This window comes from Monodelphis domestica, chromosome 3 (genome assembly GCF_027887165.1).
Source record: "Monodelphis domestica isolate mMonDom1 chromosome 3, mMonDom1.pri, whole genome shotgun sequence".
NCBI classification, from domain to species: Eukaryota; Metazoa; Chordata; class Mammalia; order Didelphimorphia; family Didelphidae; genus Monodelphis; species Monodelphis domestica.
The window spans coordinates 321587019-321602769 of NC_077229.1; the positions used below are offsets into that span (position 1 = coordinate 321587019).

The window sequence follows — 15751 nt, forward strand, 5'->3', positions numbered from 1 at the left end:
AGGTATATATTAGTTGTATCCGGTGGAAACTGAAGAATCATTCAGGAGAATGTACAAATGGCAAATATTGCCTCAGTCTTATTTAGTCAACTGCTAGCTTTCCTTAAAAATATTCAATGTTAGACTATTTTAGATATAACTGCCCCCCCCCCCCCCCCCGCCTATTATTTCTTTGAGCATGATCAGATACTTATGCTAGACTTTAGGAGAACAGATTTCAAAAAGTTCTAAAAAGGGCAAGTGTCTGGCTTTAGGCAGAAAGTAATGGCTGTAGTACCTATTGAGCCTCTCACAGGGTTATTGCGAAGAGAAATGAGATAATGTTGGCTATTATTGTTACTAATACGATGCAAGGCCACATTTAGAGGCAGAGAGACTTGTTTAGAGGCTTTCTGACGGATCCTGGTTCTTCAGGTTAGCTTCCTATTATATTTTCCAAGAGTCACATGTAATATTACTACAAGTACTACTACCTAACATTTGGGTAGTGCTGTAAGGTTTATAAAGTATTTATCCCCCAACAACTTTATGAAGTAGACAATTATCTTCATTTTAAAGACAGGGAAACAGAGGCTGAGAATATAGTGATTTGCATATGGTCACATAGGTATTAAGCATCAGAGTTGAGATCTGATTCAGGTCTCCTGAATTGAAGTAAATTACACTTTCCATTAATAAAACAATGTAGAAACTAGTGAAACCTTTTGTTTTCTTTTTTTATGAAACTTTTTAATCTATAGGGAGAAAATTTACAGTTAAAAATTTTAGCAAGACACACAGTCTTCCACCATTAGAATCTAAATTAAATTTCCATTAATACAGTAGGAACTCTTTATAATGCAGGACGATTGCATGTTTTTAACTATATATAATATAATTATTGCTACTATTCAAGTAGCAAAGAAGGTTAGGAGAGGTTTGTGGATATTTCCCACAATGCTGGGACCTAGAAAGCTTCCTTTTTTAGGACAGATTAAAATATTAGTTTTGCCCAGGGAAAAAGGATAGATTAAAACCTTTTTTTGGTTTTGCTTACTTGCTTATTATAGGAAGGCAGTTATTTCTAGTTGTTATCATGAAAAGGTAGTCTACTAGTATGGTGATTTCTTTCAATAGTCTGCTTAATTAGAAAGAAAGGACTCAGAAAACACTCCTATCCCTACTGGAATGTCAAGGCAACTCTGGGAGATTCTACAACTGGAGTACCAATAGAATTCTTGATGAAACACCTTTAAGTCCTTATGTAAGGAAGGGGCTGCAGGCCCAGAGATAGTTTCCCCCTGAAATCTAGGGTCATGATTTGAAAATATTGCCCTTTGGAATTGAAGCTAATAAATACAAATAAATGAGATTTTTTTTTGCACAATTATCCTGCCTGGAGAGGACTTGTCAATAAATTGTTGAAAAGATTAAGGTATCTCCTGACAAGCAGTCATTCAGAGGAAAGAATATTTATTGGATTTGAAGTCAGAAGGCTTGAGTTTGAGTCTCAACTTATAGTACATGTAAGGTAAATGTACAGCATTTACAATACATGTAAGGTGTATGACTAAGCAGAACCTTCAGGTTTCATTTTTTTCATCTTTAAAAGAGGTATACAAAAATCTCTGCTCACGTGATTGGATAAGCTATTGTGAAGATCATAAATGATAAAGTATATGAAAGTACTTTGAAAGCTTTAAAGTGTTATTCCAATGATAGCAAAGAAGTGTAAACAAAAGAGATGTTTTCCAGTTGGGGGAACAGCTAAACAAACCATAGTAAATGAATACAATGGAATATCACTCCACTTTGCCTCTACTGCTGTTTTCAACTCCATAAAACAAGATCTGTGTTCCCCCACTGGGAGCCCCATGGTGTACCATTTCAATCTGTCTAATTTTATAAGCTCCCTGGAGACAAGGGTTGTCTTTCTTTTTATTATCTGTATTAATTGTATCCCTCAGTACTTGGCACAGTACTGGGCACACAATAGGTACTTAATAAATGTTTACTGGATTGGATTTATTGGATTATTGATACTGTATGATATGATATGATAAATATAAGAATAGCATGGAAAGACATAAATTTTATATGTAAACATATAAACTACAATGCAAGGTAAAGCAAACTAGATATAACAACTATGACAATACAAATAAAACAACAGCCACAAATTAATCAAAAATGAATATTGTAAAATTACAGAGAATAAGCTTGGCCCCAAAGAAAGAGATATGAAAAGGCAGCTCCCTACATTATTTTGCAAAATAGGGTGGAGTATCTACAGGTGTGGAATGCTGTACATATTTTCAGGTGTTTTTTATTGTATTGATAAATTTTACTGATTTTTTCTCCTCTTTTTTTTCTTTAAAAAAAAAGTCCTTGTTATACTGTAGGGCTCTTTGAGAGGCATCAGGGGAAGGTATAGGAGAAATTTAGGTTTTGTTGAATTAAGAGGTATGAATAAAATTTTATTTAAATTTAGATTAAATTCAATGATCGATTTTAGTTCTAGAAGAACTACTAAAATATACTTGTCTACCTTCAGATAGAGAGGTGGTGGATTACATATATGTAATTTTGCATCTACTGTTAGGTGCAGTAGATGTGACAATTTGCTTTGTTTAGTTTTCTTTTCATAAAGTTTTCTATGAGAAGTATTAAGAAGTGTCTGAGGTATTAAAAAAATCAATAAAACACTTAAAAAAAGTTCAAATGAATATAAAACATTATTGCCCAAAGGACTAAAATGTAAATGGAAGGTAACCTCTAAATGAGACTGATTTCATCCTATTCCTCTTTACATTATACATTCCAGCCAAACTGGCTTTATTGTTTCTCATACATGGCATTCTCTCTCTCTTAACCTTTACACAGATTGTCTCCCATAATGGGGACAAAGAGTTGGAGGTGGAATGCTATATATTAGGAACAACAAGTTCACTTTTTTTTCATGTTTCTCTGAATTTATTGTATTTGTCATTCCTTAAGCCACAATAATATTTAATTATTTTAATGTATTAAAGTTTGGGTAAGTTTTGTTTCTAGCTTTTTATTAACTTATTAAATACTACCCTACCTTCTTAAACAGGGTTTGCCAAACATGATTTAATCTTTCCTTGATTATGTAGTATCATCAGTAAGAAAGTGCTATAGTATAATGACTGTCCTCAGGTGCTACTGATCTGTATAGGACTGCTTACTCCTTCCTGATCTCACCTGCTATGTTTCTTGAGTTCATATGTATGCTTCTTGCCCTGATTCTTTGTTTAGGAAGCAAATTTCTGATATTGATTTGGTTTCCCTAGGCAGACCTTTCTACTGGGAAATAAATGCATTGATCATCCCACACCAATATTTCAGTGTTCTAGCCTAGGTTATGTATCCCAATTGATTGTTAGTTTGGTTAATAAAGCCCAAGTCATGCTTTGACCTGACCACACTGTTTAAAATAGTTTCTGAACCTGCAAAACTGAAGGCCAGGACCTAAGCATAGATCCTATCAAGATGCATGTATCTTATTAGGCTAACCCTGAACAGCCCATTCTCTTGACTTGTGGATAAAGTGACATCTAATTTTTTATTCATAATTAGTACATGATGATTTCATATGAGAAACAAAAGCATTAACACTATATTAAGAAATTCAGAAAGAAGCAGAACCAGGAGAACATTGTACACAGAGACTGATACACTGTGTTACAATTGAATGTAATGGACTTCTCTATTAGTGGTAAAGCAATGATCAGGAGAATTCCGAGGGATCTACGAGAAAGAACACTACCCACATTCAGAGGAAAAACTGTGGGCGTAGAAACACAGAAGAAAAACAACTACTTGATCACATGGGTAGATGGGCATAGGATTGGGGATGTAGACTCTGAATGATCACACTATAAGGAACCCACCCATAATCCCTTAGAAGACCCTATAGGTCTCATTTTGTGATTCACATAGTTTAAATAACAATGGACTAGAAAGAAGGAAGGAGCTCCAGGCAAATGCATGAGTACTCATTCTTCAGCTTTACTTTTCTGCTCTACAGATGACAGAATTGTAGGGCTAGGCTGAAGGTAGGTGGCCAGAATTTGGCTTTGATAAAGTTTTTGTTGTCCTTGGGTAGAATGTTATTTTTAAACAACTGCTCACAAAACAATCAAGTATTTACCTGAGAGTGGCTCCTTCTGTTTTAATCACATCTCCATCATTCAGATATACATATTTTTGTTCTTTATTTCTTATAAATTCTTCCTTGAAGGGATTGCGTGGAAGCTTTTTAATGCAATATTCAGTGCCTGTTCACAAAAAAAAAAATATATATATATCACATTAAAAATTATGTAGTTTAGAGGGCCTTTAGGGTGGTATACTTGCAGTTATCAGAAGGAAAAGGCTATTTCATTACATTCCAAAGAAATGATGAAGAGCCAGCAAAACAAATAATAATATAGCCAGAGACAAAACGTAGAATGAAGCAACCAGAATTTTCTCACTGATTTTAGAGGGTATCAACAGTTGTTCCTTAGCAGAAATCCAACAGAATTTAGTATCTAGTTAGCAAAAATAATTTTTAAAATAAATAGGCCATCAGATTTTGAAATGGAGTGAAGTTCATCCTCTACTTACCTTATTCTCCCTCAGTAGTAACCTTGCATCATCCTTGCCAGGTGAGCTCACTCTAAGCAAGTTTGTGACAATTAGGTGCCTTAAATGCAAAAATTCCTAATTGCAAGTCTGCATCTACCAAGCAATATGTGTCTGGAATGCTAGTTGATTCTTGCAAGTTACAGATACTTTGCCCAGAAGAACTCTACATTATTTAGCCTCTCTATGAATACATGTGTATATAAATTCCCTTTTGTTAACATAAAATTTTAAGAAGTCCTCTAGAGCCTTAGCCAGCTTTAAAAACATTCTAGGTATTGATGAGACCGTAATACAGAATCCCTAATAAAATGTTGATACAATGTGGTTCTGATGATGCTGACACTGGATAACTGAGAAATAATGTGGTAAAATAGATATGATGTTGAACTTGGAGTTGGGGAGAGCTGGGTTTGAATCTCACTTTAGAAATGTATTAGTTGCATGAACTTGAAAAAGTCATTTGACTTTGTAACCTCATAATAGTGCTTCCTTATAGGATTATTATGAAGATCAACTCCATCAGATGAGATTAATTCCTTTAAAGTACTTGGTAAAGCTTAAAAAGCTTTATCTAAACATCAGCTATTATAACAATCAGGGCTATGCTAACTCTGCTTCCTCCACTCATAATAAAAGAATCAATTAATTTGTAAGCATTTGAGTGACTTATGGGGGCAATAAATAAATATAAACACTGTGCTCTCAACAGCCTGGGGGAAGTGAGGTGGATTGAGAGTCAGGCCTAGAAATGGGAGGTCCTGCTTTCAAATATGGCCTCAGACACTTCCTAGCTGGGTGACTCTGGGCAAGTCACTTAACCCCTATGGCCTAGCCCTATACTATCCTTCTGCCTTGGAACCAATACACAATACTGATTCTAAGACAGAAAATAAGGGTTAAAAATAAAAGTGTATAATTTATGGAAGAAGCTAACATACAGACACACATAATAACACAGTCTGCTATCTCTGCAACCTTTTTCTCTAAAATTAATTCCACTGCTACTGCCACCATACCAATTCAGACTCCTCTTGCCTCTCTCATCTAAACCATTCCAATAGCCTCATAATTGATGTTATTGCCTTCAAAGTTACTGTCCTAATATAGAAGTGTGATCATTTTACTCTCCTAATAAGAAATTTAGTGGGTCTTCAGTGCCAATTACATAAAACACAATTAGTCTGGCACTCAAAACTATTCACAATTTGGATCTAATTTACCTTTCCAGGCTTTACTGTATATGACATCCCTTCACATGTTCTAGCCCAACTAGATTAGTTATTCCCTGAATCTCTTCTTGACCTCTCCTGTTTCTATGCTTTATTCTTTATACATAACAGCTTATTCAAAGATTCTTTTTCTTTCATGGGATGTATAATTCAGCAGAAAGAGAGTTGGACTTGGATGTAGTATCAGGATTAAAATCTCATTATGGATAAATTAGCTTTGTGGAACCACAGGCAAGTCACTTAGAGAGTCTTAGTTGAGAATCTTGGTTTCTCTACTTGGTAGGATCAAATGAGATACAGTACTGTATGTAATATACTTCGCAAATATTAAACTGCAATATAAAAATCAGCTATTATAGACCAAAGCCCAACCAAACCAATATCTCCATGAAACTTTACCTAGAGAGCAGAGTCAAAATGGTAGAGAGTCTAGTTCTCTTCCCACACTTTGACAATGACCTAGAGAATGTACCAGAATGAATTCTGATCAGGAAAGCCAAGAAGAAACCATAGTGAATAATTTTTCCAGTCCTGAGTTTTCGGGGAGAGACACAGGTCTTCAGGCATTAGAGAAGGTGTCAGTGGAGAACATTTCAGCATCTAGGGATTGAGAAAGGGATTAAGATACCACTCCCCAGGGGATATCTGAGCAAGTTCTGGGTGCAAGAACAGATGCCCTCTAGCAGCTTTGTTGCCCACCTCACAGTGCTAGGTCATAACAGAGCAGAGAAAAGTGGTTGTGAGTGTTGGATCTGTCTGTGACTGACCACAGAAAAATTGCTAAAAGCACATGGTAATCATGTGTCTCTGAGTCCAAGAGTGGGACACAGTGTCCCAGACCAAAGGGAAGCTGGTAGTTCTAACCTTATAAACCTACAGAGACTACTAGCAGGTCAATAATGGCTGAGCCAAGAAGCAGACTGCTGAAATTCCCAATCAGAAACAAGGTAATAAACCTAACCTGGCAGAACTCAGACCAGGAAGGCAGTAAATAGATCTCTCCCAAGAATATACCATTTTGGAAGCACTGAAAGCTTGTTCCCCTGCTAGAGTTTCTAAGCAGCAAAAGTTTCTAAGAGGAAGAAAGCTCACAACAGACATACTATCTAGAACTGTGAAAAGCCAAACAAACAAAAAAAGAATTAAGACCATAAAGTGCTATTAGGGCAACAAAGAAGCTAAAGGCGTAAACAAAGAAGGGAATAACTTAAAAAAAAATCTATAAGCGAAGCCTCAAAGGCGAACTCAGCTTGGACATGAGTTCAATAAGAATTCCTAGAATAGTTAAAGAAGGAGCTACCTTATGATTTAAAAAACCAAATGGGAGCAGTAGAGAAAAGAAAGGGAAAAGAGGTAAGAGCTAAGAAAGGAAGAAATGAAAAGAGAGCTAACAGCTTGAAAAAAGAAGTATGAATCCATACTGAAAAAAATAACTCTTTAAAAATTAGAATTGGCTAAATGGAAGCTATTTAAAGCTTATTTTAAAAAATGGAAGTTATTCCATTGGACATTGAAAATAATAAAGCACTGTCAAAATTCTGGGGAAAAAAGGAAGAAAATATGATGTCTCTTATATGAAAAACAACTGAAATGGAAAATAGATTTGAGAGGAGATAATTTTAGAATCATTGGAATACTTAAAAGTCATAAAAACAACAATGACAAAACCATAAAAGAAAACTATCGAGATATTTTAGAACTAGAGGACAAAAGTAGAAATAGAAAGAATCCACTGATTACCTCCTGAGATTTGAAAAAGAAAATTCACAGGAATATTATAACCGAAATCCAGAGCTCCCAGGTCAAGGAGAAAGTACTGAAAGTAGCAAGAAAGACTTCAAGTACCATAGAAAGAAAGTTAGGAACATACAAGATTTAGTAATTGCTACAATAAAGTGCAGAACTTAGAATATAATATTCCAGGAGGGACAGGATCTAGACTTACAACCAAGAATAACTTTCCCAATAAAAACGGAATGTAATCCTACAGGAAGAAAGATGAAATATTAACAACATAGAGGTCTTCCAAACATTCATGATGAAAAGACCAGAGTTGAGGAGACAATAGAACATACAAACAAAGGAGTTAAAAGATGCATAAAAAGGTAATAAGTAAGAAACCACGAAGGACTAAACAGGGTTAAACTGTTTACATTTTTCTATGGGGAGATGATATATGTAGTCCCTTAGAATTTTATCAATACCAGAGGTCACTGAAGGAGTTCTAATTAGATAGAAGGGTTGGATGTTGTGTTTGGATGATCTCAAAAAAAGAATGGGGAAGATGGCAGCATAGAGGCAGTGAAAGTTCAGACCTCTGAAAACCTTTCCTTACCAATTACAAACTAAATGCTACTAGGGGAATTGGAAATCAAATCTAACAACAAGACAGTGCCAAGGAACCCTCCTGCTGGACTCAACTTAAAAGGTACACCCCCAAAACCCAGAATTCAAGAACACTTGGGTTTAAGGGGAAGGAAGAAGGAAGGCCCGAGGACCCCCCCCCCCCACTTAGAGAGCTAAGCCTCCAGTGGCAGTTGGAATCTCTGGGTGGGTAAACCTGCTGGTCTGGAGGGAGTACATTGTGGGCAAAGCTGTGCCAGGCTCAGAGCATCAAGCACAGGTGGTGGGGAAGCAATTAGAGAAGAAGTGAAGAGTTCAGAGCAGGCAGCATAATTGCAGCATCAGAGACACTCCATATTGCTCTCCCCCCTTCCTGAGGTTTTGGCTTTAGGGCACATCCAGCTTAACCTAGCTGTACTTAATCCCATCAAACCTTCAGAGGGCAGGGAAGCTCAAGCTTCAACACCCCTCCCCCACAAACTGCACTGAGAGAATTGCTGATAAAGCTCCAAGGGTGAAGACTGAAAGAAAAGCCAAAAACCACAAAAAAAAATGAGGGGAGAAAGAGCACAGGCATTTGCAGGGAGTAAAGAAGGGGGTAAATATGAGCAAACAACAGAAAAAGAAATTACAATCGACAGCTTCTATACAGGCAATGAACAAAGAGCAAATGGAACACAGAAGGATGAGGGAATACCAAGCAAAAAAAACCAGAAAACCCAGCAAATTGGATACAGATTCTATAAGAACTCAAAATACAATTCAAAACATAATTAAGAGAGTCTGAAGACAATTGGGAAAAGAACTTAAAAAGTAAGATAAGTCATCTGGAAACAGAGGCACTTGAACTAAAACAAGAAAATAGTGTCTTGAAAGCCAAAATTAACCAGCTTGAAAATGAGGCAGGGGAAATGAAAGATGAAACGAAGAAGATGAAAGATAAGGCAAAGGAGATGAAAGATGACCTCCAAAGAAAATCAGAGCAGAAGGAGGATGACTAAAAAGCCAGGGATGAAATCCAGTCTTTAAAATCCAGAATACAACAGTTAGAAACAAGTGATTTCACAAGGCAGCAGGACACTATAAAACAAAATCAAAGGAATGAAAAAATAGAGGAAAATATGAAGCACCTCATTTACAAAACAGATGATTTAGAAAATTGTTCCAGGAGAGACAACTTAAGAATCATTGACCATGACAAAAGAAAAATCCTGGACATCACACTACAGGAAATTATCCAAGAAAACTGCCCTGATATTCTAGAACAAGAGGGAAAAGTGGAGATTGAAAGAATCCACAGATCACCTCCTGTACTTGATCCCCAACTGACAACAACCAGGAATGTTATAGCCAAATTCAAGAACTATCAGACCAAAGAAAAAATATTACAAGCTGCTAAGAGAAGTCATTCAGATACCATGAAACCACAGTGAGGATAACACAGGACCTAGCTGCATCTACATTGAAGGATCGAAAGGCATGGAATATGATATTCTGGAAAGCAAAGGAACTAGGTATACAACCAAGAATTAATTACCTAGCAAAACTGACTATATTCATGCAGGGGAAAGTATGGTCATTCAACAAAATAGAAGAATTCCAAGCATTTGCAAAGAAAAGACCAGACCTGAAGAAAAAATGTGATGCCTAAGCACAGAACTCAAGAGAATCATCAAAAGGTAATTAAGAAAGAGGGAAAAAACAAACCAAAACAAAACAAAAAAAATTTTTTTAGAGTCCCAATAAGTTAAAATGATATGTATCCTATAATATTTATTGGGAAAGGAAATGGGGAATTGGAAAACAGGGGGATAATGGGAGGTTTGTATTGGATAATGGAGAAGAGAGGGGAGAGATGGAATATTGCTCCGTAAAGCAAAGGAGAGAGATGCCCCCTGCCGAGAGGAAACAGCAGGGGTCCAATAAGGATTGTTTGTCCTGGAATGACTGAACTGAAGTTCAGCTCCCTCTAGGACCAGAAAAGATAGTCCACTTATCTGACTGCGAATTCAAATAATATAAAGTTTAATAACCAGATGGGATTGGAGTTTTTTCCTCAGTTTATGGAGTTGAGGCCAGGCCCCAAGGCTGGTGGAGGGTTCTCGCACTCCTGTCTATTCTATATCCATCCTGCTTAGTCTAATTCAGAATCTTAGCAGTAGACAGAAAGCAAACAAGAATAGGTCTGACTTTCAGAAGTAATTGGGCCTAAATCTTCAGGCTGAACCAAGAAGAGGCACACCACACCAGACTGGGTTGAACAAGTCCCTCTCTCCTCCAACACCAGGAAGCAAGTCCCACTCGCAGGAAGGAAGTGCTAGTCACAAGACCCAACTGCCACTCCCAGTTGCCCCTTCCCTCAATCTCTCTAAGAGGTCATTGATAACTCTTAAAAACTGTTATCACCTGGGCAGCTAGAAGAATTAAACTTAGAGGGAACAGTGACAAACTGTATAGGATGAAATGTCAAGACATAAATATGTATATAGATATATGTATACATAAATACACATATATGTGTGTATATTTGTATATATACAACTAGAACTAAAAAGAGGTTAATACTAAAAGAAATGGGAAAAGAAACAAAAGGGGGTAAATTTATATGTCACAAAGAAGCTCATGGCGGGAGGGGGAAGAACATCAATACACTGAAAGGGTAAAGAGGTTGGAGATAGGAAATACTCAACTCTTACCTGCATTGAAAATGACTCAAAGAAAGAAGAACAATCAAATACATTGGGGCAGAGAATTGATTTGCACCCTATAGGGGAGTAGAAGGATAACAAACGGACTGGTGGGGATGGAAGCAGTACAAGGGAGGGAGAGGGTAGTATAAAAAGACTGTAAAGAAAATAAGAGGGGAATAAGAAGAGGGGTAGAAAGGGAAGTAAAATAAGGGTGGGAACTAGGGGGACTGATTAAAAACAAACATTGGTGTAGAAGGAAATAGTGAAAGAATAAAAGGCAGGAGTAGGAGTGGAAATCAAAATGCTGGGAAATACACAGCTGGTAATCATAACTGAATGTGAATGGAATGAACTCACCCATAAAATGTAAGTGAATAGCAGAGTGGATTAGAATCCAAAACCCTACCATATGCTGTAGACAAGAAACACACATAAGGGAGGTAGACACGCATAGGTAAAAGGAAGAGAATGGAGTCAAATCTACTGGGCATCAACTTATAAAAAGAAGGTAAGAGTCATAATCATGATATATGACAAAGCCAAAGTAAAAATAAATCTAGTTAAAAGAGATAGAGAAGGTAATTATATCCTGATAAAAGGCAGTATAGACAATGAGGAAATATCAGTACTCAACATGTATGTACCAAATGGCATAGCATCCAAATTTCTAAAGGAGAAACTAGTGGAGTGCAAGGATGAAATAGATAGAAAACTATACTAGTGGGAGACCTGAACCTTTCTCTATCTGAACTAGATAAATCAAAACAAAAAATAAATAAGAAAGAGGTAAGAGAAGTGAATGAAATTTTAGAAAAATTAGAGTTAGTAGATATGTGGAGAAAAATAAATAGGGACAAAAAGGAATATACCTTCTTTTCAGCAGCACATGGTACATGTAAAGATTAAAATTTAGGGGAGACGGGGAGACTGAGGCAGGTAGAAATTAGTTTCTCTCTGCAAGGAGTATTATATTTTTTAGAGGTTTATTAAAAGTTAAAGATTAAAGAATATACAAGTAAGAAACATGTGCCTAGGCCAGAGGCCTAGACAAAATAATCTCACATCACGCAAGAGACGAGCCTGCTGCAAACGGAAGTCCAAAAAGAGCCAAGAGCCTCAAAAGCCTTTGAATCCACTTAAATACCTTCTCGATCTCGGCCCAGGTGAGATTACAAGGCATTCTGGGGAAGTGGAGCAAAGGCTTATGGGGATTGTAGTCCTGTATTCGAGTCTATTTTTTACATTCCCCCCCTTTTATCTTTTGCAAAAAATTAATTTTTTTCCAAAGGATCATGAAAACATAATCAATTTAAAGATTACAATAATTAAGGATAAGAGAAAGAAAAGAATAAAACCAATAATTACTGGACGCATTGACAGAAAGCCAGTTAGGGGGCAGTCCCCTTTGGCATGAAAGTATGCATGCAAATAAATGTTCATTAACCACACCCAAAGTTCATTTTGTGCAGTTTGTGGTCTGGAGGCTTCTTCATGATGGCTTCTCCAACAGTTCAGTTTCTGAATTCAGGGAAGTAGCATCTTCTTTACCTAAAATTCTTCTCAAAAGGAATTTAAACTTTGCAATTTAAATAATATTTTTTTTTACATTCCCCCCGTTAAGAGGGTGATATAAAAAAAAGGGATCACTTAGGGATACATGGCTGAGGTATGAGGTATATGAATCAATTGGCAAGAGATATTAAAAAGACATCAGAAAATCCAAAGGAAAAGAAAAATTTCTGGATGAAAATATAGACTATCAAAGTCTTATGTGTAAAAATTTCAAGTAGAAGAAAAATAAATCTATAACAGGTCCTTCAATCAGGGCCCAATCAAAATGATCTAAGTAATGATGCATTTACCCAGTCATTGCCAGGACTACAGAAAGGTACCACACTATGAGAGGCAGAAAAGCGGACCAGATTATAGAAGCCAAGTAGGAGCCAAGGTTTTGGGGATACTCATCTGTGAGTATCTTCAGAGTGAGTGTAGATACAAGGAAAGCCTATGTCTTAACACATGTTAAACATAGTAACCTTGAGTCTTCACACTAGGTTCAAGACCTTTGTATTGGCCTAGAAGTGCATCAATCCATCCTAGATTGGCCTTTCTTTGGCCCTATGAAATGGCTCTTGTGTGTATCTCTTGTCTTGGAATCAGACAGAATCATTAAGCAAAGTCCCATAATTTATTTAAATAATTAGTGGCATCAGTTTTATAGTCACAAGCCTTTTAGGGCATGCATTAGCAAATGTATCTTAAACTTGTAGCACTGAAAATCAAAAGGTTAAAGAAAATCTTAATACTGGTGACATGTGCTTCAAATATAAAAAGGAGAGAAAAATAATAAAAAAAAACTGAAAAAGTATATTGCACATGCAAGAAAAATATAATAATAAAAGAGCTTTAAAAAATTCAAAAATATAGCTTATAACCATTGACACTCTGTGTCAGCTAAGAAAATATAAAATGTAAGACTTTCTCATCAAAAATGAGATCCATTTCCTCTTAATATCTGGCCATGATCACTGTGAGTAGAAGGCAAATGAATTGAACAAGGTTAACAATTTTTCATTTTTAAAAATACAGTAGTACAAATATGTAGATATCAATATCCCCAAAATTCTCAATAGCCCAATTAATTACAATAGCAAACAAACACACTTTCATATTTCACATAAGTTGCTGTATGACATTTTTGAAACCTATGAATTGATGGACATTTGTCACAATTTTTACAAACATAGCAATCCTTCAACCTTGGTATTTAAACATATTTTTTAAAACAAAGTAAAACTCATCTTGGGTTTAGAACATAATCAAGAAATCTATATATCATTCTGGTAGAAGTAAAATAGTGAGCTGAAGAGCATAAATAAAGGGGTGCTCCTTTTTCTTGGAGGCTTATAGGGATACAAATGCCCTGAGATTAACTGCCCAACTTCCATTCACATGTGGGAAGGTTGGGGTTTATAAAATGTGTTTCACTTCAGCTAATGGGCCTTACCTCATGGTAGGGGCAGGCAAAAATAACCAGATTGTTAAAAAAAAATTCCAACAATCATATTTAAAAAACCCTTAAAATCAAATCATTTGAGGTATTTAGCACATTAAATTTTCCAAGGTTGTTAATACAATTATAACCAGTTCTGAAGTCCATCTATCCTCAGCAAAATAGAAAAAAGCTGTTTTTTCATATATGGGCTTATTCACAATAATATTTGTTCAACACAGTTATAGGGGAAAAACAACAGAATTTTAAAACTCAGTACATTCAAAATAAATTCAATCAACCTTCAGTTCACAGAATAATATTCAATCCAGTAATATATGAACTTAAAATCACAAAGTTATATCTTAAACAAAAAATGCAATAGAATACAGAGATGTTTATAAACCATTGGAGTCTGAAATGCCTTAGAATGTAGCCTTTAGTCTCTTCAAAGTTCCTTGGGTTTTTTGTTTGTTTGTTTTTAATTATCCATTTAAATGTCTATTGTCCGAAGGTAGAGTAGTAAAGGCTAGGCTATGGGGTTCAAGGGATCCGTCCAGGGCCCCATAGCTGGGAAGCATCGGAGGCCAGATTTTAACTAGAGACCTCCTGTCTCTGGGCCTGGCTTCCAGTTCGCTGGGCCACCCATTTTCCTCCCCAAAGTTAAAGTTGAATCTTTGGGCTGAGTCTGCTCCCTGACAGGCAGGTAAAATCAATGAAATTGCTAGAAGAGTCAAAAATCCTTTTAAACAGCCCATTGCTTTTTAGGTTTCTGTTTGAAAAGATCTGTTTCTTCTCTCTAGTCTTTTCTCTCTTTCCCCTCTCTGATACCCCTGTGGCCAATACCCCCAGCCACGTGGAGGCTTAGCCTAAGGGAAAATTACCCGTTCTCCTTTCCCTCTCTTCTCTCCCCTCCACCCACGTGGCCAATACTGTTACCAGCTGTCCCAACGAGTCCTGAGCGATCTGCTCCAAGGATCTGGGTGATGAGCCGGCTGGGGTTGTGCTCGTGGGTCTGGGGCGCAGAAATAGGCAGGCAGCAGGCCGGTGAGAGGCCAGGAGCAGGAGCGGCTGCAGGGGTGGGCAAGGCCGGGACCAGGTACCAGGTGAGGACGATCAGGGCTGCAGGTGGCAGGCAGGAAGCGGTGGGGCCGACCCAGGTGGGGTGGGCAGCAGGTCTGGAGCCTGTAGCTGCTTTGCGAGGGTAGAAAACCTTGGCCAGAGAGATATGGCTCAAAAAAAAATTTTTTTTTCTAGGTACTAGATATTAAAACTGAATTTAAGATCAGAAAAGAAATCAGAAGATTGAAAGTTCTTTTTTCCATTAGGTCGCCAACTGTAAAGATTAAAATTTAGGGGAGATGGGGAGACTGAGGCAGGTAGAAATTAGTTTCTCTCTGCAAGGAGTATTATATTTTTTAGAGGTTTATTAAAAGTTAAAGATTAAAGAATATACAAGTAAGAAACATGTGCCTAGGCCAGAGGCCTAGACAAAATAATCTCACATCACGCAAGAGACGAGCCTGCTGCAAACGGAAGTCCAAAAAGAGCCAAGAGCCTCAAAAGCCTTTGAATCCACTTAAATACCTTCTCGATCTCGGCCCAGGTGAGATTACAAGGCATTCTGGGGAAGTGGAGTAAAGGCTCATGGGGATTGTAGTCCTGTATTTGAGTCTATTTTTTACATACATTCACAAAGACTGACCGTGTATGGGCATAAAAACATTGCAAATAAGTGCAAAAGAGCAGAAATAATAAATGCAAACTTCTCAGATCACAATGCAATGAAAATAATAATTAGTAAGGGTGCATGGAGAGGTAAATAAAAAATTAATTTGAAATTAAACAATATGATTCTCCAAAAT

The 15751-nt window shown here is 36.7% G+C and overlaps 1 protein-coding gene across 1 annotated transcript in view; it reads right to left on the reverse strand.

Annotated features, from left to right (window-relative positions):
- The window catches only part of LACTB2 (lactamase beta 2), a 69999-nt gene that overhangs the window by 27304 nt on the left and 26944 nt on the right, over positions 1 to 15751 (reverse strand). The window contains exon 3 of the mRNA XM_001378480.5: positions 4154 to 4280. Within this exon, the coding sequence (XP_001378517.1) occupies positions 4154 to 4280 (127 nt within the window). The remainder of the gene's footprint in view (positions 1 to 4153; positions 4281 to 15751) is intronic.